Raw genomic sequence first — 25,799 nt, 5'->3', positions numbered from 1 at the left:
CATATCAAACTCAGAGACAATGAATTTTTTTTCCAAAGAACCCCCCAATTTCTTCACTGAAATCATACTGATTTTTGATAGGCTTAGATATCTAACATAGATTAAAAACTCTCATATTTTCTGGGACCATCACGGCCACAAGACCATGATGAGTGGTCCTGTTCCAAATGACCAAGCATCATAGCAAACCAAAAACTCAAAAAGGCATCACAGAAAAGAATGTACACTGTGTGTTCCTCAAAAATAGTACTTACCGAGGTGACAGAAAAATTATACAGAATATACTTTTCAGTTACAGTATCTAAAAGAGGAAAATAGAGGAGGACTCATTATTATAGGAAGTTGAGGAGCCTTGAGGTCATGCTTTTCCCTTCTCTATCTCTGCTTATCCAGGTTCTGCCTGTTTTTGTCGAATCTCCCAACAAGTTTCCTGGACTGCTTCAGCCAAACCTAACTGCTTCACCCTCTGAACTCCTGTGGCACTTCATAGCACCATTTTGCTGGCACTTAAAACATCATGACTTGTACGTATAGTCATCCACATGCACATTGTATCTATCCTGTTGGATCAAGAGTTCCTCAGGGGCAATGCCTACATCTTACTCAATTTATATCCCCTGCGCAATAATATGTATTGCATACGGTACAATAATAAGTAGCCAACAAATATTAATAAATGCTAATTCTACATTTATTCTACAATGCCCTCTACACAGGGCAGGATTTTTATATAATCACAGATCACAAGCTTATGGCAGTTACTTCCATGAGAATCGTATAGTGGAAAAGCACACTATACCAACTCGGTGCTTCCCCTTCAATAGTAACCAGAGCAGAATTTTACAAATCGATTAACAAAAGGTATTATTTGGTATTGGTAGAGAGACCCAAAAAAGAGAGTAATTAAACTAAACCCAATAATGTCTGTCGCTTTGGTAGTCAATAACATATGAGTTGCTCATCTGAAGTCGATTTTAATACATCATACTTGGCTAACCAAACCTTTAGGATAAATTGATTCTAAACTTAAAGAAATAAGCATCGATGATAACAGAGTTAGTGCCATACTGGGCAGCTTGTAATGTTTACTTTTCACTGAGAACCCCAGGGAGGGCACCACAGGGAAGCCTACCTTTAGATACACCATCATCCCAGTACAGCTCTCCCTGTGCTTCTCTCTTATAGTCCAAGGCAACAATGAGTCCCAGGGAATTCTTCCGACTGTAAAAATAGCATCTCTCAGTTTCAGAGAATGAAGAAGACATAGAACTTTGTTCAACCAGCCCCTTTCATGCCTCAGGGACAGTCAAACTATTGTCATCCCCAGCTTGCTAGTGATAAGCAGCAACACAGAGAGTACATTGCCCATGGCAACACATCTGGTAGTAATAGTGCTGGGGTCTGCACCTGAACTTCCTGGCTCTTGACCTTAGAAGCTATGTTTGCTTCCATGTGATAACTCTCACCTCCTATTTAACTCAAGGGAATCTCCTTGAAGACAGTTTCTGGCCATAGGGAAATCCTCACAAATGATTGTCTTGGCTCTTCTTAAAGTCTGATTCAATTTCCAAGTGAAAGACTCTAGACATGTGAAGGGACTGAGGCTACCTTACCCGCTAAATGAACATGAAGGTGCCACTTTGGGGCTGACCTTGAAAGGAAGGGAGAGTGATTATTGACTAGAGATGTTTTTCCTTGATCTATCCACTTTTAGTGTCCATTTGTCTGTCCCTTAACATGCTCCCCTTGAAGCATCAGAATAGTCACACCTTAGAAGAGTGTGAAATCACTTACCTGATTTCTGTGGTTGTGTTGGGTTGCTGGGTGGGAAATATGAAGCCTCCTCGGAGGTGAAGTCCTATCCTATCAAGTGGCAGCTGCATCTCCACTGATTGTTTCCTCCACTGCATGGCTACCCCCTAACCAACAGAAGGACAACAGAGCAGATAATGGACTGTTAGAGTAGGAGGCACCATGCAGATCCTCTAGTTCAGTTGCCTCATTTGAAATAAGTCAGTGAGAGAAAGACAAATACTGTATGATTTCACTCACATGTGGAATTTAAGAAACAAACAGATGAACTGAGGAGGGTGGGGGGAAAGAGAGAGGCAAACCAGAAAATAGACTCTTAACCATAGAGAATACACTGAAGGTTGCTGGAGGGGAGGTAGGTGAGGGATGGCTTAAAAGGGTAATGGACATGAAGGAGGGCACCTGTTTGTGATGAGCACCGGGTGTTATATGTCAGTGATGAATCACTAAATTTTACTCCTGAAACTAACATTACACTGTATTCCAACTAACTGGAATTTAAATAAAAACTTGAAAAAGAAAAAAAAAGAGGAAAGAAAGAAAGAAAGAAAGAAAGAAAGAAAGAAGAAAGAAAGAAAGAAAGAGGAAAGAAAGAAAAGCAGAGACTCCCCAAAACAAAGGGTTTCCCAAGGCATAACTGAAATAGGTAGCAGATTTGAGACTCAGTGGTTTGTATTATTTGGGTTACACAGTGCAGTGATTCTTTCACAACTGAGCTTTCATTCACTAGGGTATCAGAGTTTCACAGTAGCCAGGTTGATACAGTGAAAAGTGCCCTAAACCTAACCCAGTTATTCAAATTATTTCATAGTACATCTAGAAGGGCCTTCCTCATAGAAAATTACCCTCTATCAACCGAATGTAAAATCTTGTGCTATCATCCTACCCCAAGATCCCAGGTCTCCTGCCTTAGAATTGCCCTCTGCTAGGGGCTGGTCTCTGATCCAAGCAGGGCTGCCTTACTTACGGTCTCGTAGTCGTACCAGATGGCGTCCGGTATGTATGCTTTCACTAGGTCCACACCCTAGGGAAATACCGATAATGAGCAACATCAGCATGCCCCTTATAGTTTACATACCTCATGTGTGGTTGCACATGCTCATCTGCACAATCCTGAGATGGTTGGGACCATCCCATTCTACAGGTACAAATACGGGTACCCAAAGCATAGCTGTGCCTAGAAATTAAGTTTGTTTTATTTTGAGGGTCCTGAACTTTCTAAGAGAAGTAGAGAAAGTTGATTCACTGTGTAATCTAACAAGTTAGATTACTTGTGTTACATGTGTAATCTAACAAGTGGGAGGAGACTGAGACAGCCAGGTCTCCTGAAGAGCCTTCTAACAGGACCTCTGCTGGTCACAGCACCTGCCAAGAGATGGGCCTTTGACATGAGTACATTGGCGATCTCTCATGCTTATAAAGTGAGCAGCATAACCCTGATCCCTCCCCCACACTTCCCCACTCGCACTTTGGGAGAGTATGTGTGGTCCTTCATATCTGAAGGGAAGGAAGTAACACCCTTCCCTTGCCCAGACCTCTCTCCCTTGCCCAGACCTCTCTCCCACCCTGCCCAGACCTCTCTCCCACCTCTTCTCTTTTCCCAGCCCAACCTCAAGAACACATGTCCTCTGGTTAAAAGGAAGCACAGGGCAGCCCCGGTGGCACAGCGGTTTAGCGCCGCCTGCAACTCAGGGTGTGATCCTGGAGACCCTGGATCGAGTCCCACATCAGGCTCTCTGTATGATGCCTGCTTCTTTTTCTGTCTCTCTCTCTGTCTCTATGAATAAATAAATAAAATCTTAAAAAAAAAATGGAAGAACAGACAGATGGCCAGCCCAGACTTACAAGGCATTTAAAGTCTGTCAATCCATGGTCATATGCTTACGAAAGCAAGCCTTAAGGTAATTTTGCAAAATATAAATTGTTTTGCTTGGTGGGGCAGGAGGACCAAGTATTAATTTTTCTAATTTCCAAACTTTCATGATCGATCTCTCTCTTTCTCTCTCTTTCTCTCATTCATTTATTTATATTTAAATGCAGTCATGGATACTCCAGACTTAGCTTATTCAGCTATAGAGCCACGGGGACAAGTGTGATATTCCAACCCCATTTTCGGATTATAAACACACCTCATATAAAACAGGGGTGATGAGGAGTCCAGGTCCCCATAAGAACTGCTCATGCACATCCCATGTAGCTGGGTCCTGATAGAACCTGGAAAGCAGAAAAGGGAGATGAAGCCCCCAGTACAGGACAACAGCACACTAGGTGGACTAACCTTGTTACCACTAACAAGACAAGTGAAATTAATGATCTGAAAAGGATTCTTTGTGGGTCAAGAAACTCACTCATGGACCAGTGGCCTTGCTACAGTATCCCCCCGGGTGTGAGCTCGGTAGAAAAGGGTGTAGAGGTAGGGCAGCAGGGTGTAGCGGATGTTCAGGTAATGTCTGGAGGATTTCAGCAGCAGAGAGTGTTCACCAAAGGCAGCGGGATCCTGGTCCTAGAAGAAAATGAAACAAATATTAGAGATTTCCATCATGTTTTAAAAGTTTGTTCCCTTATAAAAGAAGCTTTCCCAGATGAAAGTAGCCATGTTCTTCAACTTGGATGATATCAGAACATTCCCAAAACTAAAAGGACCTTGGTACTGTTTCTTTATTTTATAGATGAAACACAGGACAAAAGATTCCATGATTCTCCCAAGGTAAAAGCAGAGGGGGGAGTTTATATTTGACATGTGTCTTCTGATCTCGGTCTGTGGTAGCCTCAAGGGGGATACATACAGAAGTTCTTAGAGAGGGCCACCCGGGTGGTGCAGTCAGTTAAGCATCAGACTCTTGGTTTCAGCTCAGGTCAAGATCCCAGGGGCTCAGAACTCAGCACGGAGTCCATTTGGGGCTCTCTCCCGCTCCCTCTGCCCCTCACATGCACACTTTCTCTCTCTCTCTCTCAAAATAAATAAATACTTAAAAAAAAAAAGTTAGGAGGTTGTCATGGAGATAAAGGGGTTATAGTGGCCCTGTTCCCTTCTTAGCTGATCTAAATTATTGTTATGTATTATGTTTCTCCATTGCCTACCACCATGATCTATAATCCATCTTTTCCTTTCCATGCAATTTTATGAATCTGCAATATTAAAATTTACATCTAGTTCTGTCTGTAACGTTTTCACCACCAATATTTGTTTTCTTTTCTCTGCCCCAAAGACAGAGAAACAAAGACACCTCTATTTTTTTCTTCAAAATACATTGTGCAAAGAAATCATGACTTTATCCAAGAGCAAAGACAGAACCCTTTAGAAGGTAAATCTAATTTTCTTAGGACCCACAAACAGAAATTTTCCATTAATGAGGAGACTTATTTAGTTCATTTTCCTTGCAATTTCTAAGATATGAAAGATAATGTATGTCATATTGAGATCCGTCATCCTGTACTGTATTACTGAGAATGAATTTTAGAGAAAATTAACTAAATTTATTCCTTTCTTTTGTTCCTAAAGATGCTCATTTCCTCCCTTCAAGGGGATTAGAAAGTAGAGCAGTCTATTGCAGGAGACCACTCCACACCCCCAGTGTAGGGCTCATGAAAACCCTGAGGCCAAACACCAATGAAAAATAATACTCCAAAGCCTCCATCACTCTGGTCTCCAACCAAGAAGGTATAGAGCTACACTGTCCACCATGGTGGCCACATGCCACATGGAGCTTTTGAACACCTGAGATGTAGTTAGGAAGACTGAGGAACTGAAATTTAATTTTACTTGACTTTAGTGAATTTAAATATAATCCTGAAAACTGAATATTTTTAAATAAATATTTTTAAATAAAATAAAGAATAAAAATAAATAAAATATTTTAAAATATGTTCCCATTAACTATAACTTTATTGTTTTGGTTCATTGCACTCCAACTGCTGAAAACTTAGCACTTAAAATGAGATGTACAATGAGTGTAAAATGCTCTTGAGGGGATCCCTGGGTGGCTCAGGAGTTTAGCACCTGCCTTCGGCCCAGGGCGTGATCCTGGAGTCCTGGATCGAGTCCCACATCAAGCTCCCTGCATGGAGCCTACTTCTCCCTCTGCCTGTGTCTCTGTCTCTCCCTCTCTCTGTGTATCTCATGAAAAAATAAATAAAATCTTTTTTAAAAATGCTCTTGAATTTTGAAGACTTAATAGAGAGAAAAGAATATAAAATATCTATTTGACAATATTTTATATTCAACACAGGTTGAGGGGATCCCTGGGTGGCTCAGCAGTTTAGTGCCTGCCTTTGGCCCAGGGCATGATCCTGGAGTCCCAGGATCCAGTCCTGCATCAGGTTCCCTGCATGGAGCCTGCTTCTCCCTCTGTGTCTCTGCTTCTCTCTATATATCTCAAATAAATAAATAAATAAATAAATAAATAAATAAATAAATAAATAAATAAATATCTTTAAAAAATAAACTCAGGTTGAAATGATAATGTTATGGACATATTGAGTTATATAAAATATACTTCACATGATTGCTTCTGTTTCTTTTTTTTTTTTAAGATTTTATTTATTTATTCATGGGAGACAGAGAGAGAGAAAGAGGCAGAGACATAGGCAGAGGGAGAAGCAGTCTCCATGTAGGAAGCCTGACGTGGGACTCGATCCCGGGACTCCAGGATCAAGCCCTGGGTCAAAGGCAGTGCTAAACCACTGAGCCACCCAGGTGTCCCTGTTTCTTTTTACTTTTTAAATTTACATTTAAACTTAATGTGTGACACTCATTATCATTCTATTGCATAGGGCTAAAGGAAGGACAGGAAAACAAGCACTATGGCTTAGTAGACTAAGTGATCTGAGCACTCTTATTTATCTGCTTCCAAGCCATCTCATGAGGAAGGCAACCTGCCTTCCTCCCAGCCAGCTGCTTCGAAGTTCAGAAATAACTCCTCTCTCTCCAGATCCCAAACTGGACAGTCCTGGGATAAAATTCTTTGATGATTTGGCCATGAATCTTTTCCCAGGTTAGAGACATATCATCAGACAAGTCAAGAATGGGTCCTAAAATGATCATCAGTAAGTTATTCTGTTGATCCTAGTAAGAATTAACCTACTCAATTTTGAAATACTCCAAGTGCAGATTACATTAAAATAAAGGGCATTCCACCTTACTTGCTCTTGCCATCGTCCTAAACATCTCCTTAACAGGGGCTCTGAGCTCACTTCTATGTATTCACCCATCAAAAACATGATTTTTGAATAGAAAAGGACAAAAGAGTGAAAAGTAGTAAGTGGGGGACAGGGTCTCCCCAATTATTCATAGAAAGATAGGATGAATTTTTCACCTTGTAACAAGGTGAAAAAAAAAATCTTCAGATCACTGGCCTGCCACTCCCTAAACTATCCCTCCTTGCTCCTCCAAATCTAGAATTGGCTTCCCTTGTATTGTTTGAGATAAAATACCAGTGGACTCCAATTGTCCCGTCTTATATAAGGAGGTAACAGAAGTAATGGATAGCAGCACCACAGAAACTCTAACAACCTTCTCACCTTCATTGGTGAGTTTTAAAAAAATCAATATCAATCACAATAAAATCATCCAATATGTATGAACTTCCCATGCACCCTTATCCCAATACTCTTGCTCTTTAGGTATATGACCAAAAATTTATCTATTTTCTTTCTACACTAATAGCCAAACTATAGGATTTTTTTTTAATTCTTTTTGAGAACAAGTAGATAAGACAACCCAAGAAATTTCTCTTGCCTCTCTTGGGGACCTTACCCTGAACTCAGGTCCATTGTGATTCCTCGAGAGTGGATAAAATGCCCCAAGCTGCATCCATCTTGTGCAGAGCTCCTCTGTGACGTTTTTTGTATAACCGCAGATGTTGGCACCTACCTGGAGAAGTAGCACATATACACAGTGGTCAGTGATAGTGGAGAAAGCACTGACTCTATACCTATGTGGTAAGGGGGAAAATACCTAATTTCCATCATTCCATGCTTACAGAGGTCCCAGGCTTTCAGGGCCGGCCTCAGCCAAATGGAAGAAAGCAGCAAATGTGCATCATGAATCAGCTTCCAAGAACTCATCTCAGTGTTCAGTTCCCAATTTCATATTTTGCTATTCACTGATGCTTCGCTAATGGAAATTTTCTGTGATGCTAACATATTTTACTTATGGTGTTTCCATGCTGACCTCAGAGATTCCATGGATGACTACCCAATGATAAAGTTTTACCATTCTATCTTCAAAAGACAGTTCATGCCACATATAAAAATGGATCCTCTGATACATACCGCAAGGAGACATATACTCCTTGGTCGTCAGACATCTCAAAGACTAACAAAGGAAAGAATGCCAAAGGACAAAGGTTAAGGTTCTTTGGTTGAAAGTAAAACTCACCATGGGGATACCAAATAGGTTGAACTCAAGGATACTTGGGATGGACCATCGGAGATCATCCCATGTGGCGGCATTATCCCCCAACCAATGTCCAGCAAATTTGCCAGATCCAGCAAAAGTAGAGCGGGATAAGATGAAGTTATTTTTTCCGGGGAAGATATTCTCCATGGCCCTGAAAAGGAATACAATCGATTGAAGATGAAGTGAGCTCTGAATGTCCAGGACTCACTTGTACCCAAGGAGACAATAGGCCTTCTAGCCAAACAGAAAAAACATCAGGGCATCAATAAACTAGGTGAGCAAACTAGTCTAGCACTTTTAAGAGCTTCTTTCCTACTTCTGAATAAGGCCTCAGACTTCATATAAGACAGTCTAAACTTATAGTCCATCCCCCAAGGAGATGTCTCTGGGTTCCTGTCCTTTTGATTATGGTCTCTTTATCTTGCTGGATCTGGTTGTGCTTTTGTTCTTCTGGTTGATAGTACTGGAGCTGTGTCTTGAGTTATTGACCCCATCTTCTCCCTCCAGACAAAGCTTGTCCAGTGTCCCTTGTGTCCATGTCTTGCTGCCCCTTTATAATCCTGTTTAGCTCTATACCAGCTCACGTTGGAGCTCTGTAACCCCTACTGGCTTATGAGGACAGTTTGTATACCAGCTGGGCTCTAGGCAGGTGGGTTCCTCTAAAGCTTTAGAACTTAGTATTAGCCATCCTCAATGTTAGGAAATCTTAATCTACACAAAATAATAATAATTTTAAATGAGTGAGTCTGAAAAGATGACATATGATACTCTTTATAAAGTTAAATGCAATTAAAATATAAAATATTATTTTCATTGTACAACATATAAAAAATCACATATCAAATAAGACTATAAAAGAGAAAGCAAAGGGATGGAAAACATGGGATTCAGAAAGATAATTACTTTGGGATGGAGGATCTCATGAGGTGGGATAACACAGTTAGATGTAAGAGATTTTCCTAGCTTTTATTCTGAACACTCTTTTGCATAGGCATTTTCCTGAAATGCCTCCCCCTCCCTTCTGCTTCCATGCTAAATAGTTCATACGTTCCTTTAGCAATCTGAAATTAAGCAAAATCATAACTCTGGGATGGTGATACCTGGCCACAATCACTTTGAGCCCTTCTATCTTTCATTTCAGTCTATGGTCTGAGATAAACATATCACCAGGCCCTGGGCAATTCCTCACAGACACTGTCACAGCCACCAATGCTCCCCCACTTCATATTCCTGAGGACTACCTTATGGGGAGTCTATAAATGCACAATGATGTATAGTGGCAAATGGGAGAAAATTCTGAAATAGAAGATGGATTTGAAAGAGTGAAATCCTCCATTCTAACAACTTAACAGCCAAAAAATAAAAGTAACATAAAGGAGAACACTCATTCTTCAACTCCTACCCTCATGTCTACTTTGATCTTGACAAGCAGGTACTTTGCTTTTATCACCACTGGCTAGAGGGTTTATGGCACTCTTCAATTATCGATCATGAAAGAAACACATTCAGGTTATACAGAGTGAAACCGAAACAGGGATAAAGTTATCTGAGGTTACAGGTTATCTAAAGGCCGACCTTGGATTAGATTAGATACGTCTGTGTTTTCCAGCCCAGGGGAACAATCTTTTTCAGAGATCCTCAATTCTCTCTTTTCCATCCATCAGAATTGGCTGGCTTATCCTCAGTCCTGATATCTGAGGGGATCTGGTCTTTCTACTTTCAGCTGAGAGGGAGGAGAAACTCCTTCTTGGGGTAGACCAGTAACCACTGTCCCCAAAGGATACTTCCAGGAAGACTGAGCCAAATATTCATCAGATCTACGGCTTAAATGTTGCTGATGCTCAGATCCCCCTGAACAAAAGCATCCTGTTTTGTTTTGTTTTGTTTTCACCACTCTGCCTCCTATCCAAAGGCCAAGTTCACTTATCGCCACCGTTCTCCAGGAACTTAGGTCCTTTGGCCTGACCCAGAGAACTCAGAAGGGCACTTAACCTTCTCCATCATAGTTATCTTTTAACTACTAATCATAGCCATTAGAATATATTAACCAACCTCATCACAATCTTAAGCACTTTTATTGCATGGAGACACTGGCAATAAAGCAATGTGCAACTCTCTTCTCACCCCCTGCTCATTCTTTCTCACTGCAGGCATGTAGCCACTCTCCCGCCTACCTCCCATTCTTTGATAGAAGTATCTTAAGGTCAAAATAGATTGGAGGGATCCCTGGGTGGCGCAGCGGTTTGGCGCCTGCCTTTGGCCCAGGGCGCGATTCTGGAGACCTGGGATCGAATCCCACGTCGGGCTCCCGGTGCATGGAGCCTGCTTCTCCCTCTGCCTGTGTCTCTGCCTCTCTCTCTCTCTCTCTCTCTCTCTCTCTCTCTCTCTCTCTCTGTGACTATCATAAATCAATAAAAATTAAAAAAAAACATAATAGATTGGAATAAGAAGGAACTGTGGGAAACATCAATCCAAGCTTCTTATTTCAAAGATGAGGAAATTGAGTCCTATTCTTCTAGTTTATTTCCCAGGAAAAGTAGAGTGAGAGAGTCAGAGGTCAGAAAAGAGAGGCTTAACAGCACCAGAAATGTGTGTGCTTCATCGTGAAGCTTTTCTTTCATTGAGATTCAAATTTTTGCATTTATCAGACAAGGATTTTTCTCTCATCTGGATAATCCCACATAATACAAAGTCAGGAGGACAAAACGGTGCTGGAGAACAAAACAGGGGCAGTCCCTGCCTCAAACTCACCAGGCCTCCAGCAGGCCCTTCCTGACTTCTCTCCCTCTGGCCAGGCAGCAAAGCAACACACACTTTAGTACACATGCTATTCCTCAGGTAAAGTTACAGAGATGACTTTGCCCTCAAAATCTTGCAGTCCAGCAAGAAAAAAAAAGGGAAGGTGGATTATCTGAAAGTTATCACACAGGATTTTTGCGTATTGAGCATATTGTAATACAAACAAAGGGAGCACAAAAAAGGGAAGTAATCTTTTCCTAGAACCAATAGGAAGGTTTCCAGAAAGAACATCTGAAGAGGCTTTAACCTAAGTGTATATTTGCAGGCAGCAGAACTGCAGGCAGTGGGGAGAGAAGCCATATAGCACTGCCAGGTAAACACGGGACCCTCAGGCAAACTTGAATTTCGTTTAAACAATGGATAATCTTTAGTATAAGTCTGTCCAGCACAAATCTAACAGGGTCCTATATTTTTATTTGCCCAATCAAGCAACCCTAGTGTAGGAACCACGACAACATTTGGTAATAGGACCTACACACAGGATGGCTTCCGACTGGGGCCTCTATTTACCTTGCACATAACCACCTACTAGGATCTAAGGAAGTCCCTTAGTCAAAAGCCAATCAAAACTAACTTCACAAAGGAACCAAAGGGCCCTATGAGAAGAGCTCTTAAGTAGCCCATAAGATCTGAGTTGTAGGTCCTTATAACCATAAAACATATTTGAAAAACATACTTATGGAAGATAGGCAACACCGTCCGCCTCCCACCTCCCCTACACTGAAATTAGTGGGAAAACCAAGTGCTTACGAGTGTGTAGCTTTTGCCATGGAGTAGCCATACAAGCTGTGGACATCATAGTGAAGACCCCAGTAAAGTTCTGCATCCATGCAGAGGGTTCCGGCAGAAAGCGAGCGGTCCAGAATTTCTGTGACGGAAATAACCACCCATGAGGCACTTCACCATCAATCAGCTCTAACGCAATAACCACCCAATTGTTTGATTCCTGGTTATTGTACCTTCCCACCCAATTGCCACCTGACAAAATCCTCTCGAGATTTTAAATTCTATCCTAAGTGCTACATCCTAGCAGCACACTAAGCCCCTCTTTCTGAGGTAGATGGTCTAAACTAATGTGTGTTCCCTCAATGCTCACAGAACGTGGGGCCATGTAGAGGCAGCTGAGAAATGAGCTCAGAGCAACGGGAAGTTGGCCTGAGATGAAATATAAATAAAGCACACACATTTCTCTACATATACTTGATTGAGAAGAATTGAGTGTGTAAGGGACAGATATGAGAGGCAGTGAGAAGGAAATACTCTCACTCTTCCATGGTAGGCATTCGATCCCTGTTAGGCCTTTTTTTCTTTTCTTTTCTTTTCTTTTCTTTTCTTTTCTTCTTTTTTTTTTTTTTAAGAAATGAGATACGACATTTATATGGTTTCATGAATAAGAATACGAATAGAATCCACCACAGTATGACTATTCTTTTCCCTTCCTCAGGCCTAAAATGCTTAACATTTTCTGCTTTGTAGCCTAGAATCTCATTCTTCCCTTTTTTTCCTTGCGGACCAACAACTGGAGGCCATAGCAGCTCTCCTTCGGGATGCCTTGCAATATGCCTCGATATGAAGCACAGTTTCAGAAAAGAGTGGGACCATGAAACCCTTGTTGGGTTTTTCCCACCAGCCCAACTTAATCAGAAATTAACCTGAATGACAAAACATTAGGAAATTTATATTTTTGGCACAGCTCAGTTTGTGGAATGAGTGAGACTCACATCCACTTCAGTGGCAAGAAAAGACACTAAAGTTGTCCCAGGGTCAAAGATAATTTATGTACGTCGTCATTGTGCTACTGTGTGCTGTCCAATCTTGAAAAGGTGAGAAGCAGAGCAGCTATGAATGAGGTAGTGGCTAGTCATAGGTAGGTCTACAAAATGCTGGGAGCTAGGGAGTGAGGTGCTTGCCAGAAGCAGACAGAAGGAGATGAGATTGCAATTTTCTATAGAAAAACAAAAACAAAAACTTAGTTTTGGCTAAGAAGAAGCTTAAGAGATTAAAAGGGAAACTTGATAAACTGATACGCTATGGAAAAAAAAATGGGAGGGGGGAACATAGCCTGAGCAGAGAAGATTAAGGAATAAACAGACAAGCAAACAGATTTTGCAAGAAGTTAAGTTGTCTGAAGCTAGGATTCCTCCTAAAAAAAAGTTATCCACTCCTTCAGTGACCAAAAGGGGCTATCGAAACAGGTCAACCGTGGTCCAGGGTGCAAGTGAAGTGGACAAACCAGAATCAACTGGCAGAGACTGGCCAGATGCTCACCAAGCCTGTGTTCTCTTCCTGGGAGTGTAAAGATTATATTTCACATTTTCGCTCAAGGTTAAACTGAGAATACGTGATTGGATTCTGTGGAAAGAAATGTGAGCAAACTGAATACACCCCACTTCTAGGCCTGCCAATAAAACTCCCTCTACCGTCTCTCTCCTTCAGCCAGGAAGCTGGAAACAAATGACCCTGGGATGGGAGAGCCAAGCAATGGAAGTAAGTAGATCCCTGAGCCACTGCTTGCATGAGAGCCACACATCTCACCCTGGAGTATTACAGGAGCAAAAAATAAACTTTTATTATGTTAATCCACTGAGATGCTGGGGTCCGTTTGTTTCCACAGCATAATCCATTCGATACTGTTTTACACATATATACACTTTGGAAATCAGGACTGGAAAATCTAAGAATGAGACTCAAAAATAAAAGGAACCACTGGTGCTTTAAATCGTGGCTAATGAGCCAAAAAATAATAATAAACAAAATTACAGATTTACTTTAGTGGAATAGATAAGTTTCTGAACTGGAAAGCCCCCTTCACACCTGCGGCCTCTTACTGACTTTGGCATCTTGAGGTAGTTTGCACCTTAAAGTATTCTGGTATTCTCCAAAAGTTGAAAACAGAATCATTTGCCTAGGGGTTTGGAGACCATGAAGAGGATGGGAGACAGCGGAGGCCGGAGGCCGGTGGGGAGGAGCGCAGCCAGCAGGTGGCCAGAGCCCAGGGGCGCAGCAAGGCCTCCAGCAGTGGAGGGGACAGGTGTCCACAGGCCCCTTGCCCTGGGAGCTGAGACTGTGCTCGGGCACGCAGAGTGTGCTCAAGCACATCTCACAACTTACGGGGAACGAAAGGAGGAAAGTTCAAGCTGTTCTGCTCACACTTGGGATCGGAATCTTGGGAAGGCTGGAGACTTCATCCATTTCCTTTAAAGACACACAAGACACACACCGGGAAGTGTTAGCGATGTAGGGTTGGTTGTCCGGGGAGGAGGAGGCTTCCTGACCTAGAAAGCCCCCTCCACACCTGGGGCCTCTTACTGACTTTGGCATCTTGAGTAGTCTTCCTAAGTTTTCTTGACCTCTGTTTCATCTTTTGCCTGTCCTCCAACTCGAAATGCTGTCAGGCACACTTTATTTTTTATACACTGATTTCAATGAGCTGATTAAGCGATACCATCCCAAAGGCTGATTCTTACCTTAAGCATAATGTGAATTTTATTGTTGCTGTTACTGATTCAGTGCTGTTCGAAAGAACCTAAGACAGAGGAGTATTTCTGTTTTATAGTTTCCCCCGGTCTTTTATTCCACTCAGTGAAGGACAAGAAGATGTAACTGAGACCAAATCTGTCTTACAAGTGGTTTAAAAATTGGTGATGCCTAATCTTGCTAACAGAGATAATTTTCCAAATTTCAAAGAAATATCTCTACCTGCTATCCCCACCTAAAAAAAATAAAAAGTATTCATTAAATCATGCTCTGATTAACTTTAAATTTTAATGAATCAATGCAATAAATAATGTTGGAGCAATGATAGCCTCTCATAAAACAGTAATACTGATTTTTAAGGTGAAAGACAGTTAAGGGAGGAAGAAGCTGAAGCCCTGGGAACTAAAAAGAAATGATCACAAGAAGAAATAATCAGCTGGTGGCAGAGCCAGAATTAAAAATCTATGGTTTTCAGGGGTCTTTTTTTACTGCATATAAGCTCAGCATTAAGTAAAAAAGGATTTTAAATACCACTATATCAAGAAAACGATTTTATTACAGATCAGGGTCAAAGCTCCTTCTTATATCTTAGAATATCCATTTCCAAAAGAAGTTTGATCCTAGAATAACAACTTACAATCCACACTCCATCGAACTGGAGAATTTTATTAAATGCACTGAACTGCTCTCTCCACCACTCAACGCAAGTCGGATTACTATAATCAGGAAACACTGTCCATCCTGGGTACCCCTAGAGAACAGAGAAGAAGGCAGGGGCAGTGGGTGAGCCACAGGGCCACAGACACATTCATTGCTGCTACTGCTTCTTCCACCAGGAGCTCCAGGCATCTTATCATTTCAGAATCAAAATTTTCCCCCAAACTAAATAGTAAACTATAAGCATAGAACCAAAAGAAGAAAAAAAAGAAAAGAAAAGAAAAGTAAAGAAAAGAAAAGAAAAAACAGCCAATTAAAAACACAACAGGCCATCAGATGTCTTTTTTCTATGAAAACACAAAAATAAAATTTCATGATGTCAGACCACCTGGGAGAGCAGTCTATGAAACATCCATTCATCTAACTAGATAATATTTTAGGAGAGAATGACTGGATTCATTTAAAGTGTTAATTAAAGGTCATATAAACCTGCTTTGAAAAATGATGTTTATAAACGATATGTTGCCTTTGGTAGAGAAACAATCTGTTTTGAATGACGAAATGGATTTTGTGCTTCTTACTTGGGTCTGATATTTCTTATCCTCTCTTTTCTTCCTCATCTAGTCTTATCAATGAGCTTTTAACATTTTCCAGAAATAGCACAAAGGTAGAATTTATAGCTAAATTACTGAAAACTCTGAATTGATAGAATATATGCTTTTGTGCTTACATTCTGATTTATTTTCCCAACAAATGTATAAGTTGTCACATTAAGGACCATATGCTCAGGCAATATAATTAATATATATGAATATATATTGTGTGTTCTATATAGTATATTATTAATATGTAATATATATTAGTATCATATATTATAAATATATAAATATATAATGTAAATACAAATACAAGAAAAATTCAGACATCTTAAAACCTAAGATGTGAGCTAAAAATTCCAGTTTAACTGGATTAAAATCCTGGTTCTTGTTTTAGGTGACAGGGCATCAAGTAATAGCTAGAGGTAATTTTGGTCTTCAGGAAATAGGCAGTGTGGTAAAGAAGTCACCTACAGCACCACTCTATCTAGAGCAGATCCAGCAAACCTCATTCTAACCAAATATCTTTATTTTTATTTTATTTATTTATTTTAGAGAGAGGGAGAATGTGCATGGAGGGGGTAGGGGGGACAGAGAGAGAGAGAGAGAGAATCTTAAGCAGATTTCACCCTCAGCCCAGAGCCCAATATGAGCTTGTTCTCATGACCCTGAGATCATGACCTGAGCCTAAATTAAGAATCAGATGCTTAACCCACTAGGCTACCCAGGCACCTCCCCAAAATATCTTTATAATAATCCTCCAGCCACCCATCCCCATGACAATGACCTCTGCAAACATCTCAGATCAAATAATTTATTTATTGATCAGTGGAGGTAACTAAATTATTGTAATTATATACAAATTATTAATTGTATGCCACTCAAATATGAGTACTACTGAAATGACCCACAGGTCTGGATACTCTGCTTTTCAGATAATCAAAACCATGTTTATGTGACCATGGTCTCTGATTTTGTACTTATATATGAATATTGGTCTGATATTTTAGAAATTCACTTCAAACAAAATAAAAGCAAAGCATTAGTTTAGGGAAGGAAGGAAACTACTGTTTCATAAAAAGTTAGGCTCAATGAAAAAGAAAGTAAATAGAATTAAGTATTGTAAACAAAGTCAATGATAGGAAGTAAGTGAGCAATTAGATTAAGGGGCATTGATAACCCTGAAAAGACAGTTTGGGAAAGTAAACTGCCTAGGAGCAACACAACTTACAGCCACATAAACTTTTCAGATTAACATTAGTTTTAGTAAATCTCATATAATCCATCAGCTAATGCTGACTCTATAAGTAAATGGAATAAAAAGCTGCTTCAATGATTTGATATAAAATATTCTGAAGATAGGCTTCTTCTTTTTTATTTTTTTTAAGATTTTATTTATTTATTCATGAGAGACACAGAAAGAGAAGCAGAGACACAGGCAGAGGGAGAAGCAGGCTCCTCGAGGAGAACCCGATGTGGAACTTGATCCCAGAACCCCGGAGGTCATGACCTGAACCTAAGGCAGACACTCAACCACTGAGTCACCCAGGCACCCTAAAATTAGGCTTCTAATCAGCCTGCTCCAATGCCTGAATAAAAGCTTGGCTCTATCTTTATAGATATGATACTTATGTATCATATAAACTAAAAATACATTAGCCGGGATCCCTGGGTGGCGCAGCGGTTTGGCGCCTGCCTTTGGCTCAGGGCGCGATCCTGGAGACCCAGGATCGAATCCCACATCGGGCTCCCGGTGCATGGAGCCTGCTTCTCCCTCTGCCTGTGTCTCTGTCTCTCTCTCTCTCTGTGTGTGTGTGAATATCATAAATAAATAAATAAATTTAAAAAAAAATAAATAAAAATACATTAGCCAAGACATGTTTCACATTAGACTATGAGCATCTTGCTGCATTATTGTAGCTGAATGCATTGTCTTAGGAAAGAGAAAGAAGTTGGAGGCAGAAAGACCTTAAGAATAAATGAATTTTCTTCTAATAATACATTGCTTCTCAAGTATCTATAATACAGGAGAAGGTCAGGGGATAGTTTTTTAGAACCTAGATATTAATCCTTCCCACCACAAAAAAGAAATGATAATTACGTGACGTGGTCAAAGCGCTCTTGCCACAATAACAATCATATTGCAATACACAAATGTATCAAATCAGCATGTTGTACACCTTAAATTTATACAATGTGATATGTCAGATAGATTTCAATTTTTAAAAACCCCTCAGAATTTTAATTATTTTACTATTACATCTACTGATTTAAAAATAATAATGAAGGGAGCCTCTAAAGGCATGGAAACAGCGATAATACAACAACTTGCCTTCTACTCCCTTTCATAACAAAACTACAAGCTTCCCCAAATTACTATAATTTATTGACTTTCTTGCAAAATTACCTTCCCAAGAACAAAGCCATTGTCCCCCAAGATCCATACTCTCTTTGTACTTCCATTCACATAGGGCTGGTAGCCAGAGTTATTTGAGATGCCAGGATTCTAATAAATAAAGATGATAACAAATATTATTTTTGTCATTTTCTTTTGCACTTTGAAAGGAAAAAAAATGAGGCAACAGACTTGTTTGAACATACCATAATGATTACATATTTCATTCCTTGGTTATGTAACTCGTTGACAAAATTTGAGAGATTAGAGAAAGCCACTTTATTAATAGTGAAATCCTTATTTCCATCCATGTAGTCTATGTCAGAGTACTGGACATCCTGAAAGATAGTGCCAGTCAGTTAGAACGTAGAAAATAATCACAGTGCTGACGGAAGGTATCATAGCTCTGGTTCTTGCTCACTAAAACTAAAGCCATATTTCTTTCTTTTTTTTTTTAAGTCTATTCATTTACTTGAGAGAGAGAGAGAGAGAGAGAGAGAGAGAAAGAAAGAGTGAGTAGGGGGAGAGGCAGAGAGAGAAACAGATTTCCCGCCGAGCACAGAGCGCAACACAGGGATGGATCCCAGGACCTGAGCTGAAGGTAGATGCTTAACTGACTGAGCCACTGAGGTGTCTCTGAAGCTATATTTCTTAATGATCCTTGAAATTCCAGGACTTGGCTACCTCCTAGAAATAAATAAGCCCATTCTGAAAGATGCAGGTGCTCCTAGGTTGCACTTTTATCTCTTTGTCTTGACAGATGCAAGTCATAGGTATTGGGAGGAACTTGAGGGTAGGGATGATGTCTTGTTCATCCCTGCAAGTTGAGAGCTCAGTTGCTTGACATGAAATAGGTGCTCTTTACATGTCTCTTTGGGTGAGTAACAATAGTAGTGTTGTAAGAATGTGCTAACTTGGACCCTAAAAATTAAGCTAGAATGTATCATAAGAGGAGAAAACAGTCTTCCTGCCCTATAAAACTGATAGAACAACTAACAAAGGTAAACGACAAAGGGGCAGAGCTTTAATTAACTGAAGTCTCTCACACATACATTATTTTAGCATTTGTATACCAATCTGTGAAGAGCAGGTGTTTGTTATTCTTAGTGAGAAGACTGCAGTGTGAAGGGGTTGAGTGACATTTCCCAAAGTCATGTGCATGGGTGAGTGAGGTAGACTGGGACTTTTGTGATAGGCCCTTTGAGTCCAGCTGCTCTTTCTTTCCAATATGCCACAACTTCAAAGACATTTGAAGGTCTTCTAAGAAAGTGTTCCTCTCGTAGTAAGTGTTCCTCATGTGTCTTAGAAGCCTCTAGCTTCCAGGCCTACAGGAAAATGTGGCTGGTGGCCTGTTGCCAATGCAGCACAACTGTTCTAACACTGGGCAGATGCTCAATACTCAGGTGCCTCCACTACCACATGGTCAGAAAGAACCAATCCGTGGGAAAAAAAGCTCATTTGTTCCTGAATTAGCAGCACCTCAGAAAAGCCCTTCCCATCAGATGTTCAGGGATACATTGAAACCAATACCACATGTAATATTTTTGAATCACAATCTTACCATTTATTAGTGCTAGTGACCTTAGAAAAATTATTAACTGTGCAATGTGTCTCCATTATCTCATTTACAAAATACCAATAAATGACAGTTAACCATGATTGTGAAAGCACCTTGTAAAATAATAACCATGTGGAGAGATTTGGCCTGATTCTTGCTGGAATTGAGTGCTTGCAGGTATCAGACTTGGGAGCATTAAAATGAAACACCTGATCAATTACCCCTTAACACCAAACAAAACAGCAGACATGTTTTCTCACAGGAAAAAACTCATTTCCCTGCCTACTCCCCTTGCTACCCTGAGAGGGGATTGGAAGCTCCCGAGATTAGGTCAAAGTCATTCCCACCTGCATGTTCTTCCTTCACACGCTAACCACATTTCCAAAGATCTCACCCCAAGTAAACTATTTTGATAAGTTCATTAAAGGTGTTATGAATCTCCTGGATGAATTTATCAAATAGTATATGCTTAATAATTATCTATTTACTAGTGGAGATTGAACATCACAAAAACTTTGCAACCAGAGAGCTTTCAAAATTAGAATCTGCTAGATCTGGAAGGAGTGTGCAAGGTCACTATAAGAAACTTACTCTAGGTAATATTTATAATCATCAGCTCTTGTTAACCATATCACCCCAGATGCTGCTTTCTTTTATAAAATAACAGCTAGTTTTGATGGAGCTCATCCTCTGTGCTGCCTGCCTATGCATAGTGTAAGGCATTCCTCACTACCAGTCCATCAAAGGAAGTCTTCCATGCTCATTTATAAAGAGAGAAACTAAGACTCAGAGATGCTACTTAACTAGCCCAACACTGATAGAGCTAGGAAGAAGTAAAGCTAAAATTCAAAACCATATCCATCCGATTCCATAAACTGCTGTTTCTATGATGACATAGGTAATTTAGCACGCAAATTTCTGTTTATCTCTGTCCACTTATCTCTCTCTGTATTTCTTCTTAATAAATTGATTTTGTTTCAAAAACTAAAAGATAGGACATGGTGCCTTACGCACAATGAGAGAAGGTCCAACTTACATAAGGGATCTGAGCTAGACGATTTCGGTTCACAACCTCCTTCAATCCATTGATGTCACTATAGTTCCTGCGACTGAGCTGGAAACCAAGACTCCAGTAGGGAGGCAAGAATGGTCGTCCAATGAGCTGAAAAAATACATACAGACATGTTTGAGCATCTAAAAACTATTGTTTTGAGCACCATGTCTAACACAGAAAACAGTTTCCATTTCACGTTCTATAAAGTCCCCAGATCTAAAAATGTCAGAGGCAAGACTAATCTTGGGTAATTTGCAAAATTCTATAGCTCACATCTTTGTTTCCTATGTACCTAAATGCATCCCCAGCAACCTCAACATCAGAAAATAATGGGATTTGCAAAAACTGGTAGAATAATAGTGTTAAACTGGGAGGAAAAAAAAGTATTCATTCACTCAGTAAATATTTTCTGAGTGTTTACAATGTGGTAAGGGTCGATGTAGGCACATGGGATATAGCAGCATAAAGTGAACATCGTTCCCGCTCTCACAAAGATGAAAGGAAATGCATAAATGCCCAATAGAATTTCAGATAGTGGAATGGGCTAATGAAAAAGGAATAGGGACCAATAGCATTCATTACAAGTGGGGTAGGCAAAGAATTACTGGACTATGTTTAAATCCAAGTCTAGGGATCCCTGGGTGGCGCAGCGGTTTGGCGCCTGCCTTTGGCCCAGGGCGCGGTCCTGGAGACCCGGGATCGAATCCCACGTCGGGCTCCCGGTGCACGGAGCCTGCTTCTCCCTCTGCCTGTGTCTCTGCCTCTCTCTCTCTCTCTCTCTCTCTCTCTGTGTGTGTGTGACTACCATAAATAAATAAAAAATTAAATCCAAGTCTACGTGTTGTTCATGCCAACACTCTGAGGAAAATCCCACACAAACTTTGCCTTGTTAAACATTATTCCCTAGAAGCTCCTGTCCTCCCATGTGACAGTTCCCTCAGCGGGGCACTTTCTCTCATGCCTCTGAATTCCCATACAGTTTCTTTGCACTTGACTAATGGCATTTATTAAGGTGTTTCTTATTATTATTATAGGCAGTGTCCTACTTCTCCTATTAGATTATAAATCAACTGGCATCCAGGACCATATTTCACATGCCTTTTTGTATGTCATCTTGAACAAGTCAATTCATCTTTCTCTATCTAAGCTTTTCATCTATACAACAGGAAGTTTAGGCTAACTGGTATCTAAAGTTCTTTCCTGTTCTATATTTTGAATAAAAAATTAAAAAGCGCGGGGGCCCCTGGGTGGCTTAGCTGGTTTGGCATCTGACTCTTAATTTCAGCTCAGGTCATGATCTCAGGTTATGAGATCGAGCCCTGCATCAGGCTCCACACTCTGCATAGAGATTCTCTCTCTCCCTCTGCCCTGACCCTTCATAAATAAATAAATAATGCAGTTCCTTTTAGATAGTTTCTTTTCATTAAATTTTAATTATAACTCTCTTCAAGCAAAGCACATACCTCCAGGTATTCCTGAATCACTTGTTCTGGAGTATTTCCCAGGAATACATAAAAGTCAAGGATGCCTCCAGTTGTGCGGTAAGTGATTGCAGGAGCAGGCTGGAGGGTGACCTCTGAAAGGATTAAAATGAGAGTTTTTATAATTTTGTGGTTGCAAATATACTTTTCTCTAGAATATGAATACCTGAGCTATTCAAAACAATCTCCATCTCATTTTGCCGGAGATGAAAATTACACATTTCTTTTTTTTTTTTAGATTGCTGAAATTTAACATAGTATTGAGTAAAACACTAATGAAGAATTGATTTTTTTAAGAGAAAGCAGAACCAATTCTATTTCAATATGGCTATAAAACAATACAAATGTCTGGAATTTGTGAGTGACTTAATGTAGTGGAAAGGTTCTAAAAACCTTATTAGATGACTCTAAATATAATGTATAAATAAAAATAAAAACAAACCCTTATTAGGATGCTGTTAGTCCAGAAGCTGGAGGGAGAAGATTCTGGAATGGGGAAGGGATGAGCTATGGGAAATAGGCTATATAACACATCCTTGTTGCCTACAAACAGACAACCCGATTTACATAGTGAAATCTACAGCTATCTTTGGGACCTATCTGCCAATGCATCTTATTATCTGCAGAATATTATGGAAAACAGTGCATCAGAAGAGGTCCCCAAAGAAGTTTGCAATGGAAATAGCTTTCAGCAGATTTATAGCAGGTTACCCCACATTTGGGTTCCCATATAGAAGCTTTGTAGGTTAAATACACTTCTTGTTAAACAGTGATCTCAACACAAAAGTTATTTTTATAAAAGCCACATCCCAAAACATATTCCTGCTGAGATAAAAATATGCTTCCTACCCATGGCATTACTGTTCAACAGAAAAACCCCAAAAGAGAAGCCACTGATGTCTTCAAGGCACAGGAAGAATGTATGAGCTCCATACAGATTAATCATGCCCTGTCAAGAAAAAAATAATAACACATAGTAGTAGTACATGTTTAAAAAAATGCTTTTATTTACCCCCAAATAAAACCAAAACCCATGTACACCATGTACTTGGTCAACACTTGATGTAATCTAGTATTATATCAAAAAGGTACTGAAATGGTAACATCAAGTGATAAACAGATAAACAAAATATGGTCTATTCATGCCGTGGAATACTATTAGCAATAAGAAGTGAAAAACCGATCCATGCTACACACGAATAAACCTCATAACTGTGATGCCGAGTGAAAGAAACAGACACAAAAGAAACCATATATTGCATGATTATATATATATATAATCCGGAAAAGTCAAATCTATCCCGACAGAAAGTAGACTAGTGATTCCCTGGAGATGAAGTGAGCACTGGGGTGGGAATGGGGATTATGTCTAAAAATGTATGAGGGATCCTAATGGGGTGACAAAAATGTTCCAAAACTAGATTATGACGACAACTGCGCAAGTCGGTAGTGTGCTCCACAATCACTGAATCGTATGCTTAAAACAGGTGAATTTTAGTATATAAATTGTATCTTAGTTATTTTTAAAATTTGGAAAACATCTGCAAAGACATACAACAAAATGTTAGCAGAAGATTGTTATTATGAGAATTTTTGTATTTCTTCTTGATGCCTAAAATTTTCTAATTTTTCTATCATTAATATATAATACTTAGGTAGTAAATAAGTTTAAAGAAGATACTGAACCTGTCCCGGGCTGTGATGAGCACTGATATTGAAAGAGATAATATGTATTACCGTGAGTGAAAAAGTTGGGGGAGGTGAGGGTAAAAAGGAAGAAGGGAGGGTGGGAGGGAGGAAGGAAGGAAGATAGGCAAGACTAATCTAATCTGTGACTACATAATTCAAGGATTTTCCAGCTACAGAAAGCCAAGCTTAGGATGATACTAGGCTTCCATGTTTGTCAGAGGCCTTGAGCAAGCACTTTAGTGAATGTTCTGGCTATTGCTTTACTTCATTTGGTTCAGTAAGTGTGCTCCCTTCATCTCATCAGATGTTGGTGGGTGGAGCAGTTAATGTGCTACTTGATTTGTTCATCTCCCGTGGAATACGAATTGCAAAACTTCAGTCCCATCCCTCCCTTGCGATGTACTTCAACCTGCACGTCTTGCACAAATCAGGGAAATATCACCAGCACAATGGAGATTTCAAAACCTGCTCTACAAAGCAATGCTATTCAAAGGGTTGTCCATGGGCCGGGACCTCCCCATGCCCTTTGCTGTAAATTAGCAAAGAAAGTACCAAAACAAACAAACAAACAAACAAACAAAAAAAAAAACAAGAGAAATAGCTTAGAAACTTTTATAGCAACTTAAAAGAATAATTTTATATCTGTTCAATTTAAAATTTGAGTTTATGTTTTATGTTTTTGAGTAATTTTATTTCATTTTTCCAGGATTAAAAAAAAATAAAAAGCAAACAGAAAGCAAGGAACTGATCCTTCACTACAGATAAATTGAGAGGCACTGCTCTAGACCAGCTCTTTGCCCATTTTACTATGCATGAGGCTCACTTGCAGATCTTGTTAAAATGCACATTCTGGTTCAGTAGGTCTGGGCTTTGACCTGCGATTCTGCATTTCTAACAACCGCCCAAGTGATGCCAACACTGCTGTCTCTGGAATATACTTCAACTAGCAGAGACCTGGAAAATATTAAAGCTGCCAAAAGAGGTATTTTTTTTCTTTTTAGTTCACAAAGTTCTACTGAGGATAGTTCCTGCTGAAGCTCTCCCCAAGATACTACTCAATTATTAAAGGCAAATATAGTTATTTTGCAGAAGGATTTTCCAATATATATTAGGCCATCATATAATCATTAAATTATATTTTCCTTTAAAAGTGGGATGTTTTCAAAAATTGATTACTGATGAATCACTGACCTCTACCTCTAAAACTAATAATATGTTATATGTTAATTAATTGAATTAAAAAAAAGTTCTCATCACAAGGAAAAAAAAAATCTGTACCTTAACATGGTGACGAATGTTAACTAGACTTATTGTGGTGATTATTTACTAATATAGAGAAATATCGAATCGTTATGTTGTCCGCTTGAAACTAACGTAAGGTTGTATGTCAGCTATACCTCAATAAAAAATAATAATAAAATGAAATAAAACAAAATTGATATATTACTAATTGTGAGTTTATAAACCTCAAGAAGAAATATTCTCTGGCACAAACGTATCTAACTTGGGCAAAATAATATATGGATGTAACTTGTAGGCTACTTGACTCTAGGTCACTTTCTGGAAAGGAGAGAGGGATTCCTCAGTGGGAAGCATAAGTTAGAGGAAGGGAAGCTCACCTCGGTGGGGGCAGCATCTCGAGTGAAGATGGGCCAGGTCTTCCAGGTCATGTTGTGGCGGTACTGCTGATGTACATGCTCTCCCAGCCCATACACAGTGGCACTGGGCAGTCGGAAGGACAGCTGCAGGTACTGCTGGGCAAACTGCAAGGGCCCGATGCTCGTGTCCAATCTGGACGATGGGGTAAGAGTGAGAGTCACCAAACAGCTCTCTGCCAGGAAACTGTCTGCTACACTCCCTGTTCTCTTTGAGAACAGTGTT

At 39.8% G+C, this 25,799-nt stretch overlaps 1 protein-coding gene across 1 annotated transcript in view; it reads right to left on the bottom strand.

Moving 5' to 3' along the window:
* LOC129515796 (probable maltase-glucoamylase 2) overlaps positions 1 to 25,799 on the bottom strand; it is a 76,165-nt gene that overhangs the window by 35,941 nt on the left and 14,425 nt on the right. The window contains 18 exon segments of the mRNA XM_055334811.1: positions 255 to 301; positions 1,133 to 1,221; positions 1,795 to 1,919; positions 2,780 to 2,836; positions 3,942 to 4,026; positions 4,161 to 4,315; positions 7,568 to 7,684; positions 8,192 to 8,363; positions 11,762 to 11,879; positions 14,123 to 14,182; positions 14,185 to 14,206; positions 15,126 to 15,239; positions 18,149 to 18,247; positions 18,343 to 18,474; positions 20,731 to 20,856; positions 22,212 to 22,324; positions 23,079 to 23,178; positions 25,538 to 25,709. Of these exon segments, the coding sequence (XP_055190786.1) occupies positions 255 to 301; positions 1,133 to 1,221; positions 1,795 to 1,919; positions 2,780 to 2,836; positions 3,942 to 4,026; positions 4,161 to 4,315; positions 7,568 to 7,684; positions 8,192 to 8,363; positions 11,762 to 11,879; positions 14,123 to 14,182; positions 14,185 to 14,206; positions 15,126 to 15,239; positions 18,149 to 18,247; positions 18,343 to 18,474; positions 20,731 to 20,856; positions 22,212 to 22,324; positions 23,079 to 23,178; positions 25,538 to 25,709 (1,903 nt within the window).

The sequence above is a fragment of the Nyctereutes procyonoides genome, unplaced genomic scaffold (assembly GCF_905146905.1).
Source record: "Nyctereutes procyonoides isolate TBG_1078 unplaced genomic scaffold, NYPRO_anot_genome, whole genome shotgun sequence".
Lineage (NCBI taxonomy): Eukaryota > Metazoa > Chordata > Mammalia > Carnivora > Canidae > Nyctereutes > Nyctereutes procyonoides.
The sequence above is the reverse complement of the archived record's forward strand: the minus strand, read 5'-3'. Positions and strand labels throughout refer to the sequence as shown.